This window comes from Girardinichthys multiradiatus, chromosome 6 (assembly GCF_021462225.1).
Source record: "Girardinichthys multiradiatus isolate DD_20200921_A chromosome 6, DD_fGirMul_XY1, whole genome shotgun sequence".
NCBI lineage: Eukaryota > Metazoa > Chordata > Actinopteri > Cyprinodontiformes > Goodeidae > Girardinichthys > Girardinichthys multiradiatus.
The window spans coordinates 35,805,591-35,830,314 of NC_061799.1; the positions used below are offsets into that span (position 1 = coordinate 35,805,591).

The 24,724-nt window shown below is 38.9% G+C and overlaps 1 protein-coding gene across 3 annotated transcripts in view; it reads right to left on the reverse strand.

The window, feature by feature from the left end:
* Positions 1-24,724, reverse strand: part of LOC124870041 (piezo-type mechanosensitive ion channel component 2) — a 147,850-nt gene that overhangs the window by 69,975 nt on the left and 53,151 nt on the right. For all 3 annotated transcript variants that reach the window (XM_047368463.1, XM_047368462.1, XM_047368461.1), the window contains exons 5-8: positions 23,034-23,196; positions 17,272-17,557; positions 14,066-14,279; positions 5,715-5,889 (exon numbers count right to left, since the gene is read on the reverse strand). In XM_047368463.1, the coding sequence (XP_047224419.1) occupies positions 5,715-5,889; positions 14,066-14,279; positions 17,272-17,557; positions 23,034-23,196 (838 nt within the window). The remainder of the gene's footprint in view (positions 1-5,714; positions 5,890-14,065; positions 14,280-17,271; positions 17,558-23,033; positions 23,197-24,724) is intronic.

Here is a 24,724-nt window from a genome sequence, read left to right on the forward strand (position 1 = left end):
GGTTCTCCAGCCAAAATACTTATATAAATATTTTGACCTTTGACAGCAAAAATTATTTAAAGAGGATGGTGCTAAATAATGCAATAAGGGAATGATAACCCTTTAGATTTAACATGATCATTGTTAACAACATGACAATCACGAATCTCAGGAAGACATTAGAAATGTTTTTTGGGAAGAAACAAAACAATATTTGAGTTTTTTGGTTGCTCTGCATTTTTAACAGGTGATGACCTACTTGTAATACATTAAAACACCAGAAATTGTAAGAAAATCTACCTTTTCGTATCTTTTATTTGTCAGAAACAAGGGCCATCATAACCTGGCACCTCTACTATCGAACAAACCTGTCAGTATGTGATTTAGGTACCAATCATGTTTTATTATTAGCCTCTAAAGTGTAAGAGTAGGTAAAAACATAAACACACACACACACATACGCACACACATCACTTTGTGGACAGATCAATAATGCATACAGCCCTACAGGTTTGGAGGGAAGTATTGACCCCTCTATAAAAACACTAATCTATAACTCCATTACAAGATGGAGGAGCGGAGCCTCGAGCTCTGAGGTGAAGGAAGACAGAGGCAGGTCTTTTTAAGGTGGCCATATTACATGAAGTTTCTCTCAGCAGCGGCAGTAGTGAGCTCCTCTCAAGGAAAGATGAGTTAGAGGATCATGAGGCTGAATGAACATAGGAGTCTCAAAGGCTTTATAGCTTGTGCAGCATTTTGATGATCTAAAATTGTTTTGAAATGACTTCATGATGACAAACTTGTTAAAAAATAAAAAAAACTTTTTGCAGTCACTTTCCAAACACATAATTTAATTATGATCTGTCCTTTAAACATAATTCACCTGCTTGTACAAACTGCCCCATTCAAATCCCTTCATAGCACCATAAATTGTGACAAGTTGCTGAATTTATACTTTAAACTCCCCACTTAGCGATGTCATGTTTGAATATGGAGCCAGTTTGTTCTACTGCTCACGCTTTGTCAAAATTAGACCAGCAATTCTCAGATGATAACATTATCTACACACGGCCGACGGGTCGGGCCAGCAGTCAATTAACCTGGAATCCTCAATGAGTCCAGTTTCTGTCATCACAAGGCCACCTTGCAGCTCAGTTTGGATCCATTCCAGCACAATATTTGAAGCTTTTAAAGGCTTGATCTGTACAGAATATGGTTCCAAAACATCAGAATTATGTCTAATAGTAATGGTTTTGGCTACTGCATCAAATGAGTGGTACACAGGCACCTGCAAACATGAACTAAAAAACTATTGGGTTGTGTAAAACAGTAAAACATTTTTAAGAGATCATTACACAGTTTCTGGCATCAAAATAAATCAATCTTTCAACAAGTTAAAGTTTTGAAAACAATAAAACTTTCCATCACATTAGTTCTATGGTTTTAAAACCCTATTGATGAGATGCTAAGGTGCGTTTTCTTTTTAAGCAGTACGGAGAATAGAGTAAATGACACTTCGCTCCCCAACATGTTGCTGCGCACTGTCACTCAACTGGCTGAAAGAACAACAGTTTTTTTTCTCAATTAAGAGAAATCTGGCATTTCAGAGATTTCATATTTTGCAGAGGAATAAGACCCAGAGGCCGGCAAGAGGCGGGTAGCGTCATTCTGAGGTACTTATTAATTAAGAAAAGGGTTACGGGTGGATCTGACAATGAATGGAAGAAAACCAGGAGGTACTGAGGACGGTTATTGCTGGATGTGAAACAGGTGAGTTGTCACTGAATAAGGACCAGCTGTGACGGGGTTAGAGATCTGAGGCAACTGAGGGCAATGACTGAGCATAATGAACACACGGATAAACAAAACTATAAATAAATACTAGTAAGTTAAAGAAACACAAAAAATGAAATAACAAAGAACTCAAAACATAAGAACCAGAACACAGAATTCAGACCACAGGTGACAAAACTAAACCTAGTCCTAGATCATGATCAAACTTTGGCTGGCTAGCTAGCAACATCTGTAAAGCAGATGGACCCAAGCAGAAAAACTGACTAATTAACCATCCGGTTGCTATACTTGTGTTCATCTGTGAAAATCTACAATATTTTATGAAATACGCACTTAAAAGACTACTACTAGATTTAGTAGGCGTTTATTCTACATTGGTACTAAAGCCAATGCACCAAAATTAAAATAATAAAAAAATGATAGAAAACATTATTATAAACTGTATCCATAAACGTCATGTTGTCAGCAGTATGAATTATTATTACGGTTTTAAAAAGAAACTGTCAGATCATATTGAATGTGTATTACTTTGAGTTTTAAACTTGCTCAAACTTTGAATAGCTCGACTAACTGTCGAATAATTTGATAATCTGATAATGTGATAAAAGGGTAAATCTGCTGTCATTTTTCACATATAAATTATGCAACTAGATTATATTAGATTACTGATTATTACTGATTATCCTTCAGCTTTGTTGTTTCCTGTTTCAAGAAGACTGGTCAGGGAGCGGCTGTGAATGAGCATTAGGACGGACTTTGACAGATTTGAGTCAGGAACTGGATGACAAGATGCAGAAAAGTGACAGAAAAGCTGATAATGTGTTCTTTTGAAACTTCTGTGCACTCTTTTGCGTTTAACTGTTGCACAAATACAGGCAAATGCAGGCAAAAGCAAAGTCTAAACAGAAGCCCTTAAGCTTAAGGCAGTGGTTCTCAAAGTGTTTCTGTTGTGCCCGCCTTTGAAGAATGAAACATTTCATTCTCTCCATCCTACCAAAAATTCAACAAGAAGGCTCAAAATTGAACTTTTATTCAAACTTTTCTTCTTTAAAATTCACAAAAATAATAATATAACTGTGTAATCACATAATTTAGAACAGTAATAACAGTAATAAAGCTGTTCGTACTCGTACTCATACTCGTCGTCTCCCACTTTATCCGGAACCGGGTCGCGGGGGCAGGAGACTTAGTAGAGACACCCAACGACCCAAAGCACACAGCCAGGACAACTAAGGTGTGGATGTGTAAGAAGCATCTCAAGGTCCTGAAGTGGCCTAGCCAGTCTCCAGACCTGAACCCAATCGAAAATCTTTGGAGGGAGCCAGAAGTCCATATTGACCAGCGACAGCCCCGAAACCTAAAGAATCTGGAGAGGATCTGCATGGAGGAGTGGTCCAAAATCCCTGCTGCAGTGTGTGCAAACCTGGTCAACAACTACAGGAAATGTCTATCTGTAATTGAAAACAAAGGTTTCTGTAGCAAATGTCATGCAATAAAATGCAAATTATTACTTAAAAATCACACAATGTGATTTTCTGGATTTTGTTTTAGATTCTGTCACTCACAGTTGAAGAGTACCTGTAATAAATACTTGTTCTCCCCACTCTACATATATTTTGTGTGAAAGAAAAAAATTATTTAAGCAGCAAAGATGAATCAGTCAATTTGTGCGAACTAACTTAATAGTATCAGAGTCTTACTCAATAAAGTGAGGCTTACTCCACAGCACACCTTATTCAGTACAACAATAATTTGCAACCTAAGACCAAAGACAAGTCTTGTCATATTTTCTCATCCTTGTCCACATTTGTCTTTGTTCTGACGTTGCCTATTTTTCTTTTGTGATATGCGATTTGTGATATATTTCTCCTATTTATAGACAGAACGCCCTCTCTGGATCTGTCCACGTTTCGCCTGCTCATTTTGTTTATTGTGTCATCCACAAATGAGTTAAAGTCCTCCAAAATTCACAATAGTTTGGTGTGTACGCTGCATTTTCTAGACAAAAAAAGGCAAGGTTATTCTCACACCTGCCTGTCATGCTATCACGCACCCCACAGTTTGAGAAAGGCTGGCTTAAGGGAACCAAAACATATTAACTATTTTAACACTCTTGAAATTATGATAAAACATCAAGCTTTAGACCAATTTTGTCCAAATCCACAGAGACTGATATCTTGCTGAATTTAGATGCATCCCTGCTCCAACACAGCTCATTCAAACGGTGGCAAAACCTCCTTAGCATGTCATCAAGTTCTGCAGGGGCCCATTCATTTGGTAAATCAGACCTGCTATATGGCAGGGGAGGCTTTCCTTTCACTTCAGAGCTACCCCACTACACAATTTTAACCAGTCACATAAAATCCGAAAAAAAACACACAGAAGTGTGTGGTTCTAATGTAACAAAATGTGAATAAATTCAATGGGTATGAATACTTGTGTAAGGCGTGATAATAGATAACAAAGAGCTGTGATAATACTGTTAGCATTTGTTTGCAAAATCAGCTCCTCAACACTTGCTCAGTTCTCCACTCAAATGAATAATTCTCTGAAAGCCAATATTTCTTCTAAGTCTTACCATTTTCTCGTCTGTTTGACACCTATCAAGCGTGTATTACAGGACAGTGAAATATAATGCGTGAATAAATTTCATTCATTATCTTTTAGGCTTCAAAACAACAGTGGATCTATTATCCTCGCTGTTGTGTAGCTGAGCTTCTTTTTATGCAACATTTTAGCAAAATATTGGACGCATAGGTGTGAGAAAACTTTGCGTCACAACAGATCTCTCTTATTTTACGGCATTTATTCCTGAACTTTAGGTTTAGGTTGCCATATTGATGCAGGTTTAAAAAAATGGGCTGATCACCGCCTTGTTAACATCAACTTCGTAGCAGTGCAAGCCGTGACTTATTCAAAAAACTTTAAGAAGGATTTGACATCAGTAAAGAATCCAACTGGACAGTAGTGAGAAATGTATAAGCTGCCTTTATCATATTTCTTAATCGCAATTGAAAATATTACACATGGAAAAGAAGGATGCTGAGCTTTAAACAGGGATCCCAACAGAAATGGGAGAAAATCCGTCCTCTTGTTAACAAATTCAGATTTGTGGAGATCATTTAAATGGAAGGTAATAAATCACTGTTTCTGAACACCAGAAACAAATGTCAAAAGTTATTCAAGGGGGGAGATGTGGTACAAAAACTGGGTCAAAAGCACACATACTTTTGTCAAGTCCAACATTACTCACATATTGGAAAGACGTTTTTGGTGCCATCAGTAAGGGATCTCAACAGGATCTTGTTAGGAAGCTAAAGGTTGGCATTGCTTGGGTTAATCATAGTAGGATTTTAAGGCCTCACTATTAAAGGCAGCAATCAAGTGGTTTAAACAAGCTCCCCCACATGCGTGGCTAGATAAGGTATGGGAAATGTACCTTCATCTCCAGAGTTTAAAATAACTTATTTTACTAAATTTGAATAGAGACAGAATGCTACAAATTTGATACAAAATAGATTTTTTTTTTGTTTTGTTTTGTATTTGTGTTTTTGTGTTTCTCCATTTCCCTCCTGTGGGATGTTCTGTTTGTTTGCTTATTGAGACAGAAAACTGTTCGTAGTATATTCTAATACAGTAATTATAAAGGTAATAATAGTTTAAAAAATGTGAATATGTATATTTCATTCAAGTGTCAATAAAGAAACACTAACAAAGTTTTAAGAAACCGTAAAATCAGATGTGCTGCTAAAACACGCATATCACTGGCCCACGAGGACTGGAAGTGGACCCCTCTTCTTTAGCATATATGAATGTTAACTACACATGAAACATGAAACAGTCCCGAATAAACACGTTCAATTTTTAACCTCTACAATTAGATAAAGCTATTCAACTGAAAATATCCATGCTCTAATATTGCTGCAGCCTGCTGTCCTTACCATGAGTTGGTTGATGGGCTCCTGCAGCCAGAGGCGGATGAGGGTGGCCAGGGTGTAATAGAGGATCAGCAGCATGATGGGATTGACAAAGTGGTACCACTTACGATTCGGGTGCACAATGAGCTTCCACGTGTAGGAGCAGTTGGTCTGGACGATGGGAGAAATGCCAAAGACCCTGCGAGAGAGAGAAGCACATACGTGAGGGAATGCTCAAGAACTGCTTTTACGGTAAAATGATAAAAATAGTTATCAGTAAAAATCAAAAATAAAGCTCATAATTCCTATTTAAGTAGAACTGCTTGAGCTGTATACTAGTTTTATCTGCAGAGAAACATTCTTGAGATGAAAATCTTTAAACCTTGGAATCTGAACAATGCAACAAGGGTAAGAATGTGTTTATAGAACATAGCAGGTCATTTGATTCACTCCTTTCCTGACTGCTTGAACAAAGTTCACCCACTCAGGAACTGCACTGACGTATGTGAGACAACTACCCAGATTTAGAAGCTCTCCTGAGACTGTGCCATCCCGACCCCAGCTCACTTCCTGAACGGTTTCTCTTTACAGCTCAGGAAGGCCGACTGGTCACGCGAGTGGGAACTTCCATTGTAAGGCGAGGAGGCAGGAAGTGGGTTGGAAGCTCGGCCTCTCAACGGTGTCACTCAGCACCAGACCCAAAGCAAGGCCGAATCACTGTCAACACGCACAATTAGGGCAGGCACTACCGTGGCCCACTGTCCGACAGGGGATGCAAGTATTTACCACCGGAGAATTTCCCTCTGAAGGCCTGAAGGTGTGCATGGAAGAAACAGGGGAGTGCTGAGGGGAAAGTGGTACTTTTAACACAACAGAAGGCAGGAAAACTTCAGCTTGGTGGAAAGTCAACATGAACATGACATGCTACTGTTTAAATGCTTAGCTGTTTAAATATTGGGTTAAAGTTTCAGAGAGAACATGTGCTTTTTGTTGGCGTCGAAAACCTTATGGCATAATTCCTGCTGGGTGTTAGGCAACTTTACTTGGATGAATTGGTAAAGTTAATTTAACATGGTTGGTTCCCTTCCATGGACCTGGAACTTGTAATAATGTTGGGGTCAGATTTTTCAAATTTCCTGTTTGGTCCATTTTAACACCAGTTTTAACATCCGTCTGGGATCTTTGTCCTACTAGAACACCGAATTGTGTCCAAGTCTCAACTGTTCAACCCAACCTGAGAGTAAAGGAAATTCGTTAAGTTGTTCAAGAGCAACCGAGGAACCACCAAGGCTCAAGCGTGCCGTGAACTGAAATGTTATAGAAAATCAGTCACGTTCCACAGTGACTTAAATGTTGCTGAAGAAAAAAAGAAGCCCATGCTCCGACATTACGTCAAACCATCCACATAGACAAGCCAAATAGGTCCTGGAGAAAAGGTCTACGGTGAAAACTGAGAAAAGATTACACTCCTTGGCCACTAAACTGTTTGGAGGGTTTTAAACCTAAGAACACTGTACTAACTGCCAAGCATGGTGGTGGTGGCGTCATGCTGATGGTCTGCTGGTGCATTGTGTAATTTTAGCAGAATAATGCGGATGGAGGACCAAATTCTTTAACTTCTTAATGTCTTCAATCAACAGAGATGGGGTTAAATGTGGACACACAAAAAAACAGGCTGTCATTATGCTTTTGGAAATGCCAGACCTCAATGATTAAAGACATGTGGACAATGCTTAAAAGCCAGGTAAGTTAAAATTAACTACACCAATCCTGATTTGTGAAATATCCACCCAGCTTTATGCCAGATGCTTGCCGATTTTCAAAATCAAGGTGTCCAATCTGTGACTTCTTAGGGACATTTAATATGAATATATTTGAGCCTGTAGGTAAAATCTTGACTGAGCATTATAAACAATAAATTCAAACACGTCCTAATTTTTTTATTTTTTTAAATCCTATAATTTGTTGGTGGTACAATCATTCCTCCTGGTAAAACAAACTGTTTAAATTCATCATTTGCCCCTTTCAAAACAAATCTGTAAAATACACGTGTTCTTGGCGCCTCTCGATGAGCTGAAAAGTCCCAACACTCAATGAGGGGCTAGAAGTCGACCTACCAGGTTTACACCCCTGATCCACCTCGGGAGGTAGATATACAGGTCCTTCTCAAAATATTAGCATATTGTGATAAAGTTCATTATTTTCCATAATGTCATGATGAAAATTTAACATTCATATATTTTAGATTCATTGCACACTAACTGAAATATTTCAGGTCTTTTATTGTCTTAATACGGATGATTTTGGCATACAGCTCATGAAAACCCAAAATTCCTATCTCACAAAATTAGCATATCATTAAAAGGGTCTCTAAACGAGCTATGAACCTAATCATCTGAATCAACGAGTTAACTCTAAACACCTCCAAAAGATTCCTGAGGCCTTTAAAACTCCCAGCCTGGTTCATCACTCAAAACCCCAATCATGGGTAAGACTGCCGACCTGACTGCTGTCCAGAAGGCCACTATTGACACCCTCAAGCAAGAGGGTAAGACAAAGAAAGACATTTCTGAACGAATAGGCTGTTCCCAGAGTGCTGTATCAAGGTACCTCAGTGGGAAGTCTGTGGGAAGGAAAAAGTGTGTCAGAAAACGCTGCACAACGTGAAGAGGTGACCTGACCCTGAGGAAGATTGTGGAGAAGGGCCGATTCCAGACCTTGGGGGACCTGCGGAAGCAGTGGACTGAGTCTGGAGTAGAAACATCCAGAGCCACCGTGCACAGGCGTGTGCAGGAAATGGGCTACAGGTGCCACATTCCCCAGGTCAAGCCACTTTTGAACCAGAAACAGCGGCAGAAGCGCCTGACCTGGGCTACAGATAAGCAGCACTGGACTGTTGCTCAGTGGTCCAAAGTACTTTTTTCGTTGTCATTCGGAAATCAAGTTGCCAGAGTCTGGAGGAAGACTGGGGAGAAGGAAATGCCAAAATGCCAGAAGTCCAGTGTCAAGTACCCACAGTCAGTGATGGTCTGGGGTGCCGTGTCAGCTGCTGGTGTTGGTCCACTGTGTTTTATCAAGGGCAGGGTCAATGCAGCTAGCTATCAGGAGATTTTGGAGCACTTCATGCTTCCATCTGCTGAAAAGCTTTTTGGAGATGAAGATTTCATTTTTCAGCACGACCTGGCACCTGCTCACAGTGCCAAAACCACTGGTAAATGGTTTACGGACCATGGTATCACTGTGCTCAATTGGCCTGCCAACTCTCCTGACCTGAACCCCATAGAGAATCTGTGGGATATTGTGAAGAGAACGTTGAGAGACTCAAGACCCAACACTCTGGATGAGCTAAAGGCCGCTATCGAAGCATCCTGGGCCTCCATAAGACCTCAGCAGTGCCACAGGCTGATTGCCTCCATGCCACGCCGCATTGAAGCAGTCATTTCTGCAAAAGGATTCCCGACCAAGTATTGAGTGCATAACTGTACATGATTATTTGAAGGTTGACGTTTTTTGTATTAAAAACACTTTTCTTTTATTGGTTGGATGAAATATGCTAATTTTGTGAGATAGGAATTTTGGGTTTTCATGAGCTGTATGCCAAAATCATCCGTATTAAGACAATAAAAGACCTAAAATATTTCAGTTAGTGTGCAATGAATCTAAAATATATGAATGTTAAATTTTCATCATGATATTATGGAAAATAATGAATTTTATCACAATATGCTAATATTTTGAGAAGGACCTGTAGACCTGTAACGGCTATGAGCTGTTGAGGTAAGACAGGACTGTGGATTAAGTGTGATGCAGTGGCATGATACAAAGCAAAAACAGCAAAGGCTCCACAGTTGGAGGGTGCAAACAGAGCAGAGACACTGGATTGTCCTCTAGTGTTGTCTGATCCGAGAAATATATTAATCAGCACAACCTTACATCGATAACATGTTGAAGACGTTGCTTGTATTCAAAGAACTAAATGCATTTGGAAATGAATTTGCATTTCTTCTGCATATTGCTCAGAGGAATGCCGGGAATTGTAGAGCCACGCCCCTTTTGTTGAACAAAACCAGCTGCATGATCTGAATGAAGACAGGATGCGGAAAAGGAGGTTTTGAGTTGTGTGCTTCTACCAGAAAAATCGCCTGAAAGGGGTTATCAAAAGCTCTAAATCAATATGTAATTTATCATGATGAGTGTATGTAAACGTTTGACCCGAATTGAAGATGAGAAAATAACTGAAATATTTCTGTGAAAAGAGAGTCCAAACAATACTCAGAAAAGGCCTTCAAGCTTACTAATACATCCATCTACACCCACTTATCGTTCCAGGGTCATGGGAGGGCTGGTGGTTATCTGCAGCGGTCACAGAAGCGAGGGGTGGGGTACAGCCTGGACAGGTCGCCACTGCATCACAGGGCAACACAGAGATACACAGGGCAACCATGCACACATATGCACAGAGGACAATTTAGAGAGACCGATTAACCTATTAAGGCAGCTGTGCTACCAACTGTGCTACCAACTGTGCCACTGTGCAGCCTACAAATGAAGACGTCACACTAGTTTAAGAAATGTGCACGTTAACAGATATTTGTTACAAAAACTTTGCTACTCTCTGTCTAACCATTACAAAGCAACAAATATAAAATCAGTTTTCTATTGGTAAGACAGTCCTCACTATTAATTGTCAATACTGATATTAAGTAGTGTCTCCTCCAGCAATTCAGAATTAGAGAAAAAGAAAACATCTTATCTGCCACCAGTGGCAACAGAGGGACGAGGAAGACTGTTTGTTCGAGGCGGTTTTTATCTATATACTGCTGTAAATAGCTTGGATCTTGACACACAGCAGCAGCTTTTAAATGGGAAAGAGTAAGATCAATAAAAACCCTGCAAAGCTAGGGGGACAGACACTACAGCGACACAGCTACTATGATGCAGATCATTGCTGTTACAAGAAGCTTGACAAAAAATTAACATCGGGTAATTTTGTTTGTATATCTGAGCCATTTAAAGAAGGCCTATTATCTGTATTTACAGTCTTATAGTCATTTTAAATGAAGCACCTATATTATTTTGTAAGTTAATTTTAGATTTTTTTGTTAACTTTTAAGAACAAATTCATGATTTAAAATTTTTTTTACAACACGTAATACACACAGCATTTACGATTGGAAACTGCAGAGCGCTAAATCACTCATTCATAAAGGTTATCGTCATTTTAATCAATCAGAATAAATTAACCATCATAATTAAACAGTAGACTGCTAACTCTGCTGTTTGTTTTGATATACTTGTAATCAATAAAACAAACTTCACTTACTAAATTCCCACAGCTCAATAAAGCTGAGCTTGGCCTTTTCTGCTGCATCTTTGTTATATAAATATGTAATAAACACGGTTACTAGGTATATACGACAATACAGTGTAGTACATGCATAGAATTCAAATATTTAACCTAATATATTTTAGATATTTAAACCCATAATTTTTCGAGGACCGGGCTTGTGCATCGCTGTAGTAATCCATGCCTTTTTGCTGGAAATATGACGTGACACAGAGGCCCATTTCTCTTAGCCATTCCTCTAAATGGGAAAGACAAGCATGCCATTCAAGTAATGCGGATTTTATTGACTTTTATATTTTCCGCAAGCTTCTTCTTTAAAAACGTCCCGCTGTTTTTTAAATTTCATGATGCCATGCACTCTAACATATTTCCCAGGGCCTCAGAAACAGGTCCAAAGCATCACAGATCCTTGGGCTTCATATGCTTCTCCCTTTTATTCACCATTTGATTCAAACCAGACGTACTTGGAGCATTTGTTTGTCTCATCTTACTAAATCACACTTTATCAGTTAAAGTCCAAGGACATTTTAGCAAACTCCACATATTTAGGTTTGTGATGGTGGAACAGAAAAAGGCTTCTGTATAGCATCACTTCAGTAAGTTAGCATCTAGATGACATCTAATGATTGTCATGGGGACTTGGTGACCCCAGGTTGCCACTCTTTGCTGCAGTTTTCTATCTCTGAATAATTTATTTTCCTCCTTTACGATCCTGCTAACTGTACGTGGTGAAAAGGGAAGTATGGGTTCTCGTCGAGCTTAGAGGGTAAAAGAAATGGACCAATGTGTCATTTTAAATGTATACCTTGAGGAAATACAAAGTTGTGGATTACTAATTAGAACTTCTTAAAACTCTGATAACCTTAAAAAGTAAGGTATAAAGGAAAAAAAAAAAAAACTTCAATGCACATTTTGAAGTGTTTGTTAGGGGGGGACCAATAATTACGCCACCAGTGATTTCTGATGAAAAATGATTTCTTAATGTGGGATTTTCTTCCCCCACTGATTAAATATGCTCAAATTGAAGGTTGGATCCTTCTAAAATTTTGAGTGTTAAATTATGCTTCTGTACTAAAAAGGTTTTGTTTTAAGGTTTCTTACCCATGTTTTAAAAGGAGTTTAATAAATGTGAAATGCGCTACATGTGTAACTAATTAATTTAACTAATTTCGAAATCGTCCCATTTTGGGCAGAATTTTAAAGCTGTGAATCATTAACAACAAACTTGTGCTAGTTCTTTTCTTAACCGACCTTTTAATTCTGAAATATTAATTTAATATGATCTAATAGTTCTAAATCAGTGGTGTCCAAACTTTTTGCCACGGGGGTCAAAAATGTCAAATCCCAATTTTTATTTATTTATTCTTTCATAAAATTGCAAAAACAATAAAAAATTGTATCAGTGGATGTTTGTTTCTTATTTATTATCAAATTAAAGTAAAAGCAAAAATCATGGTGGATGACAGATGAATACTCTGTGTCTCAACAGTGAAACACACACCCCAACATTTTTTTTTAAATGTTTTTTTGAATGTCTTTATCAGCTGCCTGAGCTGGAAAACCAAATTTATGCCACTCTTGAACTTTGGTCGAGGGCCGCAGAAAAACATTCCGAGGACCACAAATGATCCCTGGACCGCACTTTGGACACCCTGTTTATTAATCTGAAAACAGACAGCGAGCCTGAAATGTCAAACGCAGTTTTGTATTTCTTCTTCTTTACCATTTATATAAAACATGTAACTTTGATTAATCTAACATTTTTTTATTGTTTCTCTTTGTGGCACCAGTGTCCTTTATTTTTGTCTTTTTTTTTTTTTTTACAGTAAGCTAACAAGAAAGGGGTGGAGAAACGGGGAAATCATTCAGCAAAGGTCACCTGGGCCGGGAGTCAAACCCACAAGAGCTGCGTCAAGGACTGAAGCCTCTGAATACGGGTCGCGCATTTTATTCCTTCGCCACCTCTGCACCCTTGATCGCTATTTTAAATGTAATTCCTTTAGATACTCGTCGTCTTCCGCTTTATACGGAACCGGGTCGTGAGGGCAGCAGACTCAGTAGAGTCACCTAGACGACCCTCTCCCTAGACACCTCTTCCAGCTCCTCTGGGGGGAGCCCAAGGCGTTCCCAGGCCAGCTGAGAGACATAGTCCCTCCTGCGTGTCCTGGGCCTCCTCCCGGTGGGACATGCCTGGAACACCTCCTGAGGAAGGCGTCCAGGAGGCATCCGGTATAGATGCCCGAGCCACCTCAACTGGCTCCTCTCGATGTGGAGGGGCAGCAGCTCTACTCCGAGCCCCTCCCGGATGGCCGTGCTCCTCACCCTATCTCTAAGGGAGCGCCCGGCCAGCTTATTTCAGCCCCTTGTATCCGGGATCTCGTTCATTCAGTCATGACCCAAAGTTCGTGGGCATAGGTGAGGGTAGGAAAATGTATCCTTTAGATACATTTTCAATATTTAACAAGTCTAACCAAACAGAATGAGTCTGGATCCTAAAAAAAGCTGCATCTATGCATAGAGGTTGTTTGGCAAATTACTCAGACAAGACATTTTATTACATTTAAATTTAACACTTTATATTCCGTGCAAGCTATTTTTCACTGTGTGAAATCATTGTTCCTTAGAACTGCATCTCTCCGTGTGTGTGTGTGTGTGTGTGTGTGTGTGTGTGTGTGTGTGTGTGTGTATATGGCTTTCCTGTAACCACAGTGTTTGTATTATGATGTGTCCACTCATGCATAATAAAAATAAAACCAACGCTGGATGGACAGGAGCATAAACCACTGCTTCTGAGTAGGAGTTTGAAATGTTTTCACTGCAGCTGGGTTTGTCTTTGCATTTTACCTTCCTGTTTGTGAGATCAAATATTTTGTGAATTTAAACTAATTTGATGAAATAAATACCGCTATCAGAACTGCATTTCTTTAATAGAGATTTCATTTTTCACTTATTATCCCAGGAAAGGCTTCCTCTTTATATCCAGCTATAGATTAGGTTCTAAAAGTTTAGTAGTTAGCTTGGTTCTGACCAGGTGTAGCTGTCCTCTGGTGAAACGAACTCCTGGAAAAACTGGAACTGGTAAAGGTAGAGCACTACGAGGTGTCCGGCGCTGAAGATGGCCATCAGGATGCACATGCAGCTGAAGATGAGGGTGTTGAAGGTCCGGCAGAGAGACCACCAGGTGCACAGGAACAGGAAGATGGCGAAGTAAACGAAAGAGGTTAGCGAGGGCAGCATGATCCCTGTAAACACAAAAGCAAAGGGAGACAGCAGCTTAATCCAAGAAAAAACATCTTTTCCAAACACACAGAGGATTTGAGTCACATTACAAACAGTGACAGCAGCGTGAAGTTCATAATAGTTCATACTTATGTAGATAATTTTAGAAAAATGCAATTACTGAAATATTGGTCCATTTTCACGTTGGGTTGTTCTTAAAGTAATTGTTCTGGAAAAGCCAATTGAATATTTTCTAGCTGATTAAAAACATTTTTTGAGACATAAAAAACTAATAAAAGCAAACGTAATAGTGATAAAGTTAAGAGTGGGTTTTCTTGAACGCCCTCAACAACTGGAGTAAAAGTAGAAAACAAATTCGTCCGCTTCTGGCTGGTACTATTTTCCACTTTCCTTTGGGATCTCACCTGCTGATTCCAGTTTTTACCAATTCAAATGTTTTATTCTAAAGACTGCACCACATCAAAAATACAAGAACCTGCTGCAGGTTCTTTCATAGCAGCTTTGGTACCAGTTTTCAGAAGACTGTGCCCATTGATGCTTCAAAGCATATCCCCCTAAACGTGCTCATATTTAATAAACTCAAAAAAGGTGCATTAAACTATCTGCTGTGGTTTGAATGAAGTCGGATTTGTTAGTTTTGAGGCCTTTATTTGCTGATCACACATCAGAGCCGATTAATTGGTACGTACCTGACTTGAAAGTGAGGTTTTAGTTGTGACGAGATTTGCTGCATCTCTTCTTCAGATTTTTAAAACTGTGAATATAGTATGACGCAGCCTGTAACCTAAGAGTCAAGCTGTCCTGCCTGGTGAATCTCTACAACTTCTCCAGGGTCTCTTCTCATTTTCAGTTGATGGATAGAACAGAGCTCTGAAATATGTTCAGAGCCTAGCGTATTATTTTATAACCTAACCCTGCTTTAATCTTCTCCATAACTTTCTACCTGACCTGTCTGATGTGTTCCTTGGTCTTCATGATGCAGTTTGTTCACTAATGTTCTCCAGCAAACCTCTGAGTCCTTCACATAACTGGATTTATACTGAGAAATTTCACACAGGTGGACTCTGTTTACTGCTTAGCTGACTATGTAGGCAGTCTATTGCACAGCCCTTTATGTAGGGGTGTCAGGGTGAAGGGGGCAGAATACAAATGCATGCCGCACCTTTCAGATTTTATCAAACTTTTCTAAACCAAAGGCTTTCCTTTCACTTCAGAGCTACCCCACTACACAATTTTAACCGATTACATAAAATCCGAAAAAAAAAACACAGAAGTGTGTGGTGCTAATGTAACAAAATGTGAATAAATTCAATGGGTATGAATACTTGTGTAAGGCGTGATAATAGATAACAAAGAGCTGTGATAATACTGTTAGCGTTTGTTTGCAAAATCAGCTCCTCAACACTTGCTCAGTTCTCCACTCAAATGAATAATTCTCTGAAAGCCAATATTTCTTCTAAGTCTTACCATTTTCTCGTCTGTTTGACACCTATCAAGCGTGTATTACAGGACAGTGAAATATTATGTGTGAATAAATTTCATTCATTATCTTTTAGGCATCAAAACAACAGTGGATCTATTATCCTCGCTGTTGTGTAGCTGAGCTTCTTTTTATGCAACATTTTAGCAAAATATTGAACGCATAGGTGTGAGAAAACTTTGCGTCACAACAGATCTCTCTTATTTTACGGCATTTATTCCTGAACTTTAGGTTGAGACCTCACTGTGGGTCATAAATTCACATAAAGTCATCTTAAGCTAAATAGTACATTATATATTTGGGGTTTACATACTTTGTACATATCAAGGGTTTTTCTAGTGTACATTTGGTTTTTCAATCACCTTCTCCATTTTGTCTATATCGCTGTTTAATAAAACTCAGTGATATATGGTTTTGTGCACTTAAAATTAGATTTAGCTCATTAATATTAAACTTTATTTTTCCCTTCACTCTATTTGCATATTTTATTGCTCTGGAAGTTAGTCCCACACAGCAGGTTTTGGCTGAAAAACATCTCAAACAATGTCTACATTAATATTGCCAATAATCAGGTTATATTTGGTCTTTAAAAGGAGAGGTCAAAATATAGGGATGCATTAGTTAAAAAAAACAAATGGTACAAATTTTACTGACATATATGGAGGTTTCTTTAAAGTGAATAAAAAAAATTAACTATTGCAATCAATAAGTCCATCACTAATAGTGAATCCGATTCACCTCAAATAAAGTTCAACTTCATAGTAAGTTTTTCTTGAACCTTAGTCCATCTTTTAGTTAAAACCATAGTTTGCACAGAGGTTATAAAAGATCAGCATGTTCTCACTGTACAAATGTATGAGTCAGGAAAAGGGTACAAATAGCATGACAGAAACAAACATACAGGACTGACAGGTACCTCTCAGATGCTTGTGGGAGAATTCATTATGGTCTAATGAAACCAAACCTGATCTTTAGGTTTGGCACAAAACAACTCAATGCATCACCAAAAGGACATCATACCCAGAACGAAACATGGTGCCAGCATCATGTTCTGGGGTTACATTTCTTCTGATGGAAAAGGGTCAGGTTTATAATTCTAAATACCAGGCAGACTTTACCCCAAACCATCAAACATTTGACATCCGCTGTCATCGTCATTATCCCCTCTTTGGTTTAGAGACAAACTGAGAGCAGAGACGAGATGCAAACTCATAAAATACTATCTGCTGTGAGCTACAGAAGAAAGAACTGAGGCGCAGGGCTGTTAAAATCCTGAACAAAGCTGCCTAAGCAGTTAAACGGACTATTTGCTTTATAATATTAAATTCAACATTACGGTTATTCGAGTAATATATTTGGTCTGATGAAACCAAATCACTGCCTCATGAAAAGTTTAATATTTTTGGTTATGTTTCACCATAAACTAGAATGCATCAGTGCTAGTTCATTGGAAAATCCTTCACTAAAAAGGCCAGGAGGTCAGTGACAAAGAAAGAAGGAAAAGTAAGTTTTACCTGCCATGCCCAGCAGGATGGTGACCACCACTTTCCCTGCAGTGGTGATCAGATTCCCAATGATCTCCTTCACTTTGGAAGCCACTTCTGCCACCATCCGCAGGATCTTCATCTTAGTGCTCTCTTTGGTTTCTTCTTCTTCCTCCTCCTCCTCTTCTTCTTCTTCCTCCTCCTCTTCGTCAAATAGTTCCTCATTCTCCTCATCGTCCTCGGCCTCGTACCCTGCTTCCAGGTCCTGCTCCAGCAGGACGTCGTCATCATACGGGGTTGGCTTCTCCTCGTCCTCCTTACAGGTAGATGACACAAAAGTTAGAAATCAGAGCTCTCCATGGTCCTGAAAGCTGTTTCCTACAGGTAACGTTAGCATAAAAATCTCAGAGTATCTTGTCAACTGAGCTTATACCAGCAGATCTGCATAAATCTGTCAGATGAAGCATAATGAGCAGATGAGCAAATGTGTCCCTAGTCACCTACAGTCTCAGTAAAAAACAAACAAAATAACTCAGCTGTTGAATTCAATGAATAAAGCACCAGGCTGACAAAAGAAACAGGTGGTATAAATTCAGTTTTATTCAAAACATAAACCATAAGTTCCTGCAGAGGTAAACTTCCCTGTTGTTTATCACAGTGTTAGAGAGAGAGAGAGAGAGAGAGATGCCATCTGTGCCAGTCGGAGCACACAGAGCAGGGAAATGTGGACTTAATTAAAACTGAGTCATAAAGAGCGATGGTAGAGACTTGCCAGGCGATGATGGGAGGCTGTTTTCCAAGTCATCAATTCTCACATGAAAGTTTATACTCAAACTCCTGTTCCGTGTCGCCTGCGAGGCTCAGCGAGGCCACAACACAGAGCGGCAAAAAGAGACGACTTTCCTGCTAGCTTTATTTAGGAGCTGGATGGAGCATCAAAATAACGATTGAACTCAATCATTCGGGTAGTTTTTCATTTGTAAGCCTCCAATGGTGTATCTATTGTGATCGTGAAGAGCTTTGCGGAAGGTGGAAAACATGATAGCTTAACCTCGTCGCTGGAAAGTCAATCACAAGAGTAAAACTCATGGATGTACTCCAATCAATATACTAATCTGTGGCTACAACACAACATCAAATGAAAGACCTTGTAACTTTGCCTGCAGAAGATTTCAACACCGTTATACAGATCCATCTCTATAAATTACAATATTATTTACTTTCATAATTCAAAAAGGGAAATTGTAATGTTATTTAGACTCATTACACATAGAATGATAGATTAAAAAGCCTTTATTTCTGTGTGATTTTGATTATAGCAAATAAAATCCAAAAGTTTTGTGTTTCAAAAAATTTAATTATTACAAAGGACCAAGAAAAATGTATTTAAATATAGATACATTTCTTGTTATGTATGTACATGATCACTGGGAAGTCTGACAAGTGTTAAGCAGACAGTTACTGACACCGTCCACAAGGAGACTAAGCAAAAATAGGCCATTGCTAAATAGCAGTCTAGTATAAAAACATAAAAATGGAAAGTGAATTTGAAGGAAAAACTCATTTTTCTTTCTTTTCTCTGAGACTGGGTAACAGGTCCAAGATGGAAACCCAGACATCATTCTTCCCAGTGACACTGAGGGATCCCAAGGCATTCCTCAGAAAACCAGCTGACCAAAGAAAAAGTTCAGTAAAAACAGGAGCACAAGCAAAAAGGATATTCACAGCCTTCAGAGGACTGTTAAGCAAAAGCTGCTGAGCTGGAGAATTTGTGATAATATTGGGAAATTTGATATTCAAATTTAAGGTATAAATTGCACTATAATGAACAAGACACGGTGTAGTAATTAAACAAATTAGTGTTAAACTTCTGAATTAACAGAGCAGGAAGTGCTTTTATTTTGATATTTCCAGTCAGAAGTGTCCTTATGTTGCAGCTAGCTTAGCAGCGAGAAAATGTCAGAGGTAAGTTACGTTTATTTTGTTTTCTATTAACATCCCATAATAATCCACCAACATCACCGGCTAATAATCAAACCTCACCTTTCAGAGCAGCAGTCTGTTGCTCACTCACCACCTTCCTTTCACTCATTTCTCATTGCATGAGATAGAAACTGTTACTAAGACTGTTACTAAGAGTCCAAGTTTCAAGTCTTTAGGGCACAAGTCTAAGTCAAGTCCGAAGTTTTTTACTTTTGCAACTTAAGTGCGACTCGGGTCACCATCTTTTGCATGTGGTTTTGTCTGCAACTTAATAAGCCACTGCTTCCTCTGCCTCACAGACGGAGTTGTTTTGAACAAAAGAGCTTTGTGGTAGAAGGTTCATGTTGAGATATGTTTTAAAAAGTTCTCTTTTTAAAAGATAAAAAGTTTTCTTCAGCATAACCATTTTTCTTTACCGCACCTGCTTAGGGTACATTGTGGGTGGTTCTAGTAAACCTATTTGGAAAAAACAATAAAGATATTCTTGTGCAACTTGCAAATGCCAGCAATGTAAACATATTTTTTCAGAGCATGTCTTAGCAGTCCCTTAAAAGGGTGGAAGTCATTTAAAGGTGTTAAAAAAAACTTGTGCACAAGTTGTGTTGGGTTAAATATTAGGGTAAATACAATATTTGCATGCATAATTCTACACTCTATTGAAGTTGAACAAATGAGCACTGAAAATACAATGTTTTGCTATAATTTACTTTAGCTGTTTTCAGTTTTCTGTGTGTTTGTGGCCTTAGTGATTTAAAGTCCTCAAATTCTTCAGTAAAATCAATGCAGCACAGAACAGGAAAAGAGCACATGCACTCATATATGTAATGATGGGCCATTGAAGGAGTTAGGAATAAAATAAATATGTTTTTATTGTTGTTCAGTATTTATACACCTTTTGAAGATAGTTAGCTAGTTGTTAACGAATGACAATATTTTTTTTTCATCAGGTTTGCAATGCTAGACATTATCTTTGGCCAAAGTGGCACACGCCCAGATGCTTTGAAACTTAGCTTTCTTTAAGGACTCTTATGCAGAAAATCCTCCTTCTATCTATTTCCTGTAACTTCTTAGTGATCACTCGGTTGTAGGCAGTTGCTGTCTATCTCCAATGATCAAGGGGCAATAGGTATTGCATACTCTGGAAAGGTCAAAAATCAATCACCGGGCAAACATAGAAAACCACAGCACAGAGAACCATGCACACACACACTCACACCTAAGGGGATTTAGAAGTGCCCAATTAACAAGTGTTTCAGCACCTGGAGGAGTCCTTCGTATGCATGGGGAGAACTCATCACACGGAAACACCAGGCCATGTTTGAACGCCTTTTTGTTGCAAGGGATGCAGAAAATCCCTTTGTTTAATTTTGTTTTAAAATCTTGTTTATTGTGTTCAGTAACCTAAATCATGACTGAAGCAAGCAGCCAACCATATGGAAAGTCATTTTACTTTTCAATCACCACTGAAGATCTGAAACTGAGATGTGAAGAATTGATTTTTCGTTCCAACATTTACTTATAGCTAACCCCCATACTTCTTCTTCTAGCTCAGTGTGAGTCAATGACTGCAGTGCATTTAATTCTTCTGTATATACTGGTGCTAATATATGCATCACTAACTTAGTCTAAGCATCAAACTTCTATTTCTGTGGGTCTGAACTGAAGCATAAATAATTTTAGGTGTCGAGGTTTCTGGTTTATGTACTAATTTACCACAAACGTTATGAAAAGTAGTCAAAGGTGATTAATCTTTCACATATACCAGGGGAATCAATTATTTCATAGCCATCCAAACAAAATGTTCAAAATGATTTGCCTTTGATCGTAGAAAAAATAAAAATATAAATAAGCCACATTGATCCAAATACTGGTGGGGGGATGTGTATAGATTTATGAGCCTGTATGTATAATTTTGACCATGTGTGGATAGGTGAAAATCTGCATTTATTTTAAAGCTGGGCACCAAATATTTCTCATTTAAGTAGAATTTTGTATTATAGCAACATACAACTTGGAAAAAGAAGGGTTCGAGTGTATGTAAGCTTCCGACTGCCAACTTACTCCTACAGTATTTTAGTCCTGAAATCGAGAATCTTTTTGTGTCAAGATGTTTACATCTCAGTTTTATGGCCAACAGCTTTGTTTAGAGAGAGTTACCTCAAACCTCTTCATGTTTATGGGACCACGATTCTAATCGTTTAGTCTTCAAGCAGGTTTTGTGGAAATAAATATTTGCATGTATACACAGATTTCCAGATGGTTTATTATAAAGCTCAATCTAAGCCAACACATCCACACTGCTCAGTCTTCTTTCAGTAATGGCAGAAGCTAAAAGCAAACTCACTACGAGGTCCAGCTTTTCCTATAATTACAAATTAACCTCCTGTCTCTGGGATTTTGTTAATAGCATCCAGCAACTTTTCTTCTGCAGTTCGCGAAAATGCATCTGGAAGGCTTGTGGGCTAAAAGCTGTCATTTCAGCAATCATTGACATCTTATTTTAACATTGTAAAGCTCAGGGTGAGCAATTAAAGACCATTTTAATTTGTGGCCATATTAGGCCTCTTTTTGATGTCGACTTTAGCGTAAGAAATCATTGATTCCAGTAAAAACAAAAGTAAAAACACCCTCAACCATGAAAAGTGTCTCCTGTTTAAATGGACAGTTGGATCTTTGGAAGTAGGATTCTTTTAGGAGGTCATGGCCTGTGAATATCTTCCTCACAGCTTGCTTAAAATCTTCATCTTCATCAAAAACAAGCTTGTTTATGAGACTTTCAAGTTGGACCTGCAAAACCTTCTTGTTGCCTTAATGTGATCTGCGCAAAAACCGAAGAACAGCAGCAGGTAGTCAAGGAGCCAAGTTGGTGAGTAACTATTATAACTCACAGAGCTGCTGTCACTCAGTCGTTTTACGATGTCAGCTTTATTATACAAGCACACGACATCACAGGATTTGGCACGCTTGGGTAGTTTAGACTGCCCTACAGGCTACAAGGTCTCCAAGCTGTCCTGCTGCTGTTACCATCCAGCACTGTGCAACACCAACAGATATCATATCTGCTTTGGGATGTTTCCTGACAATCTGCAAAGTTTCCTCATATAAACAACATGTTTCTGCATCTCCACCATCAGTTTCAACATTGCTATGACGAATGAAACACAGCGTTTTCATTAGCTTATGAAAGGCATGAGAGGATGAAGGTGAGGGGGGTTTGATGCCGGAAGAAAAATGACAACTTTCTTCCTCCAAGCAACCAGCTTATTTGCATATTCTGTGAGCTTGTTCCTAGCCTGGAGCGGTTATTCTGTAGCAAGCACAGCATAAATAAATCTCTATGTGCCAGAAACTAAATAATTGTTGTTTTTATTTGTTTTTGCATGGAAAGCCTGGATTAACTGTTTCAGTTGCTTGGTGAGATTATTTTTGTTGCAGCCAGAACAGCTGAAGGATGATATGTGAATATCAGCCAATGTGTCCAAAATGTTACAATAACTTACATGATTCAAGTCAAAGATCATTGTTCTGGGCCACAGAACCTGTGTTTTGTTACTTGATAATGGTAGAAATTAAATCTTCTACAGGTTCCACTCTGACTAGTCGTTAGCTTCAGCCTCTAGCTTGTATTTATACAAAGTGAATATTTAGACAACTAAAGGGTCCAACAAGATTAGGACTTGAACCAATGTATACTTTTCAGTGGTGCTTTAGTCCATAGGTATTGTATCATGACAATCACATCATTTATCCATGTTTATATAATTTCTGTAGACAACCTGACAGTGCAGGTCAACACAGTTGAAACCTACTTGTTCCTCTGCGTCGAAGTCAGCATTGTACTGGCCCATTTCCTCAGGGGGCCTCTTCTGGACCAGACTGCGACACAGCAGCCAGATGGCCAGGCCCACCAGGAACATGCCGATGTCAGGGATGAAAACTCGGATGCCGTTTCCTGCATCAGCGCCAATAACACTGTGGGACAAACAGGAAATGGAGGAAAAACGCTGAGAGAAGGCAGATTTATGTTTCCTTAAAGAACTGAAGAATCCAATCCAAAGCATTCAAAATAAGAGATATTTCAGGATAAAACTAGAAAAACAAAAATATTGTACAATACAAATACACTGCCTTGCAAAAGTATTCAAACCCCTCAAAAAAACCCATAAAAACGTTTAATACTTTGTCACATTACAACCACAAACTTCAATGATTTAATGAAACAGACCAACACAAGGTAGCTGATAATTGCGAAGTTGACGGAAAATGAGACATGGTATTCTGAGTATTTCTATAAGTGTCCATACCACTCAGTCAGTTTTACCATATTAGCCATACGAGATACACATCAGGTTAGAGCATCTAACTGGTTAAATATATTACCGATATGCAGAGCCAGACACTAGAAACATAGTGTCCAACCAAATGTTGCGTCCAAACAGTCTTTTGCTATAGTGCGATCTTGATGATGACTGGGATTGGATTTATTGGGTAGCTCTAAAAAGCATTACTAAAAGAAGCAGCCATGACTCTGGAGGAGCTGTAAGGATCAGCTACAGCTCAGGTGGGAGAATCTGTTGACAGGTGATGGGACAGCTATTAGTTGTTCATTCCTCATATTTGGCCTTCATGGAAAAGTGGCAAAAGGAATGCTATTCTTAAAAGAAAACCAAAATGAGTCCTATTTAAATCATGCCTGAAGCCATGTATGGAACTTTTTGGCCTACACGCAAAACACTGCGGCAAAAAACATCACCCTGAATACAATGCCTTCCTGGTGAAACCTGCTGGCGGCAGCATCATGCTGTGGGATGCTTTCTTCAGCAGGGAAAGGGGAGCCAGAGTTAATGGAAGCTAAAAGGAGCACGGACAACCCTGAAAGAAGGCCTGTCAGAGGATGCAAAAGACAACAGGAAAACAACCCTGAACATACAGGCAGAGCTACATAAAACATTCATTTGACATTGAAAATCCAAACCTACAGGGGTTGGACAATGAAATTGAAACACCTGGTTTTAGACCACAATAATTTATTAGTATGGTGTAGGGCCTCCTTTTGCGGCCAATACAGCGTCAATTCGTCAATTCGTGCATTTTTGATTAAAACGTGTTTGGTCCTCATTTAGTGAAGTGACTCACAGCCAGGGGCAAACTGGCATACGGGGCAACCGGGGAAATCCCCGGTGGACTTAGTGAGATGGTGGTTCACTTATATATATATATATATACAGGGGTTGGACAATGAAACTGAAAAACCTGGTTTTAGACCACAATAATTTATTAGTATGGTGTAGGGCCTCCTTTTGCGGCCAATACAGCGTCAATTCGTCTTGGGAATGACATATACAAGTCCTGTACAGTGGTCAAAGGGATTTTAAGCCATTCTTCTTGCAGGATAGTGGCCAGGTCACTACGTGATACTGGTGGAGGAAAAAGTTTCCTGACTCGCTCCTTCAAAACAACCCAAACTGGCTCAATAATATTTAGATCTGGTGACTGTGCA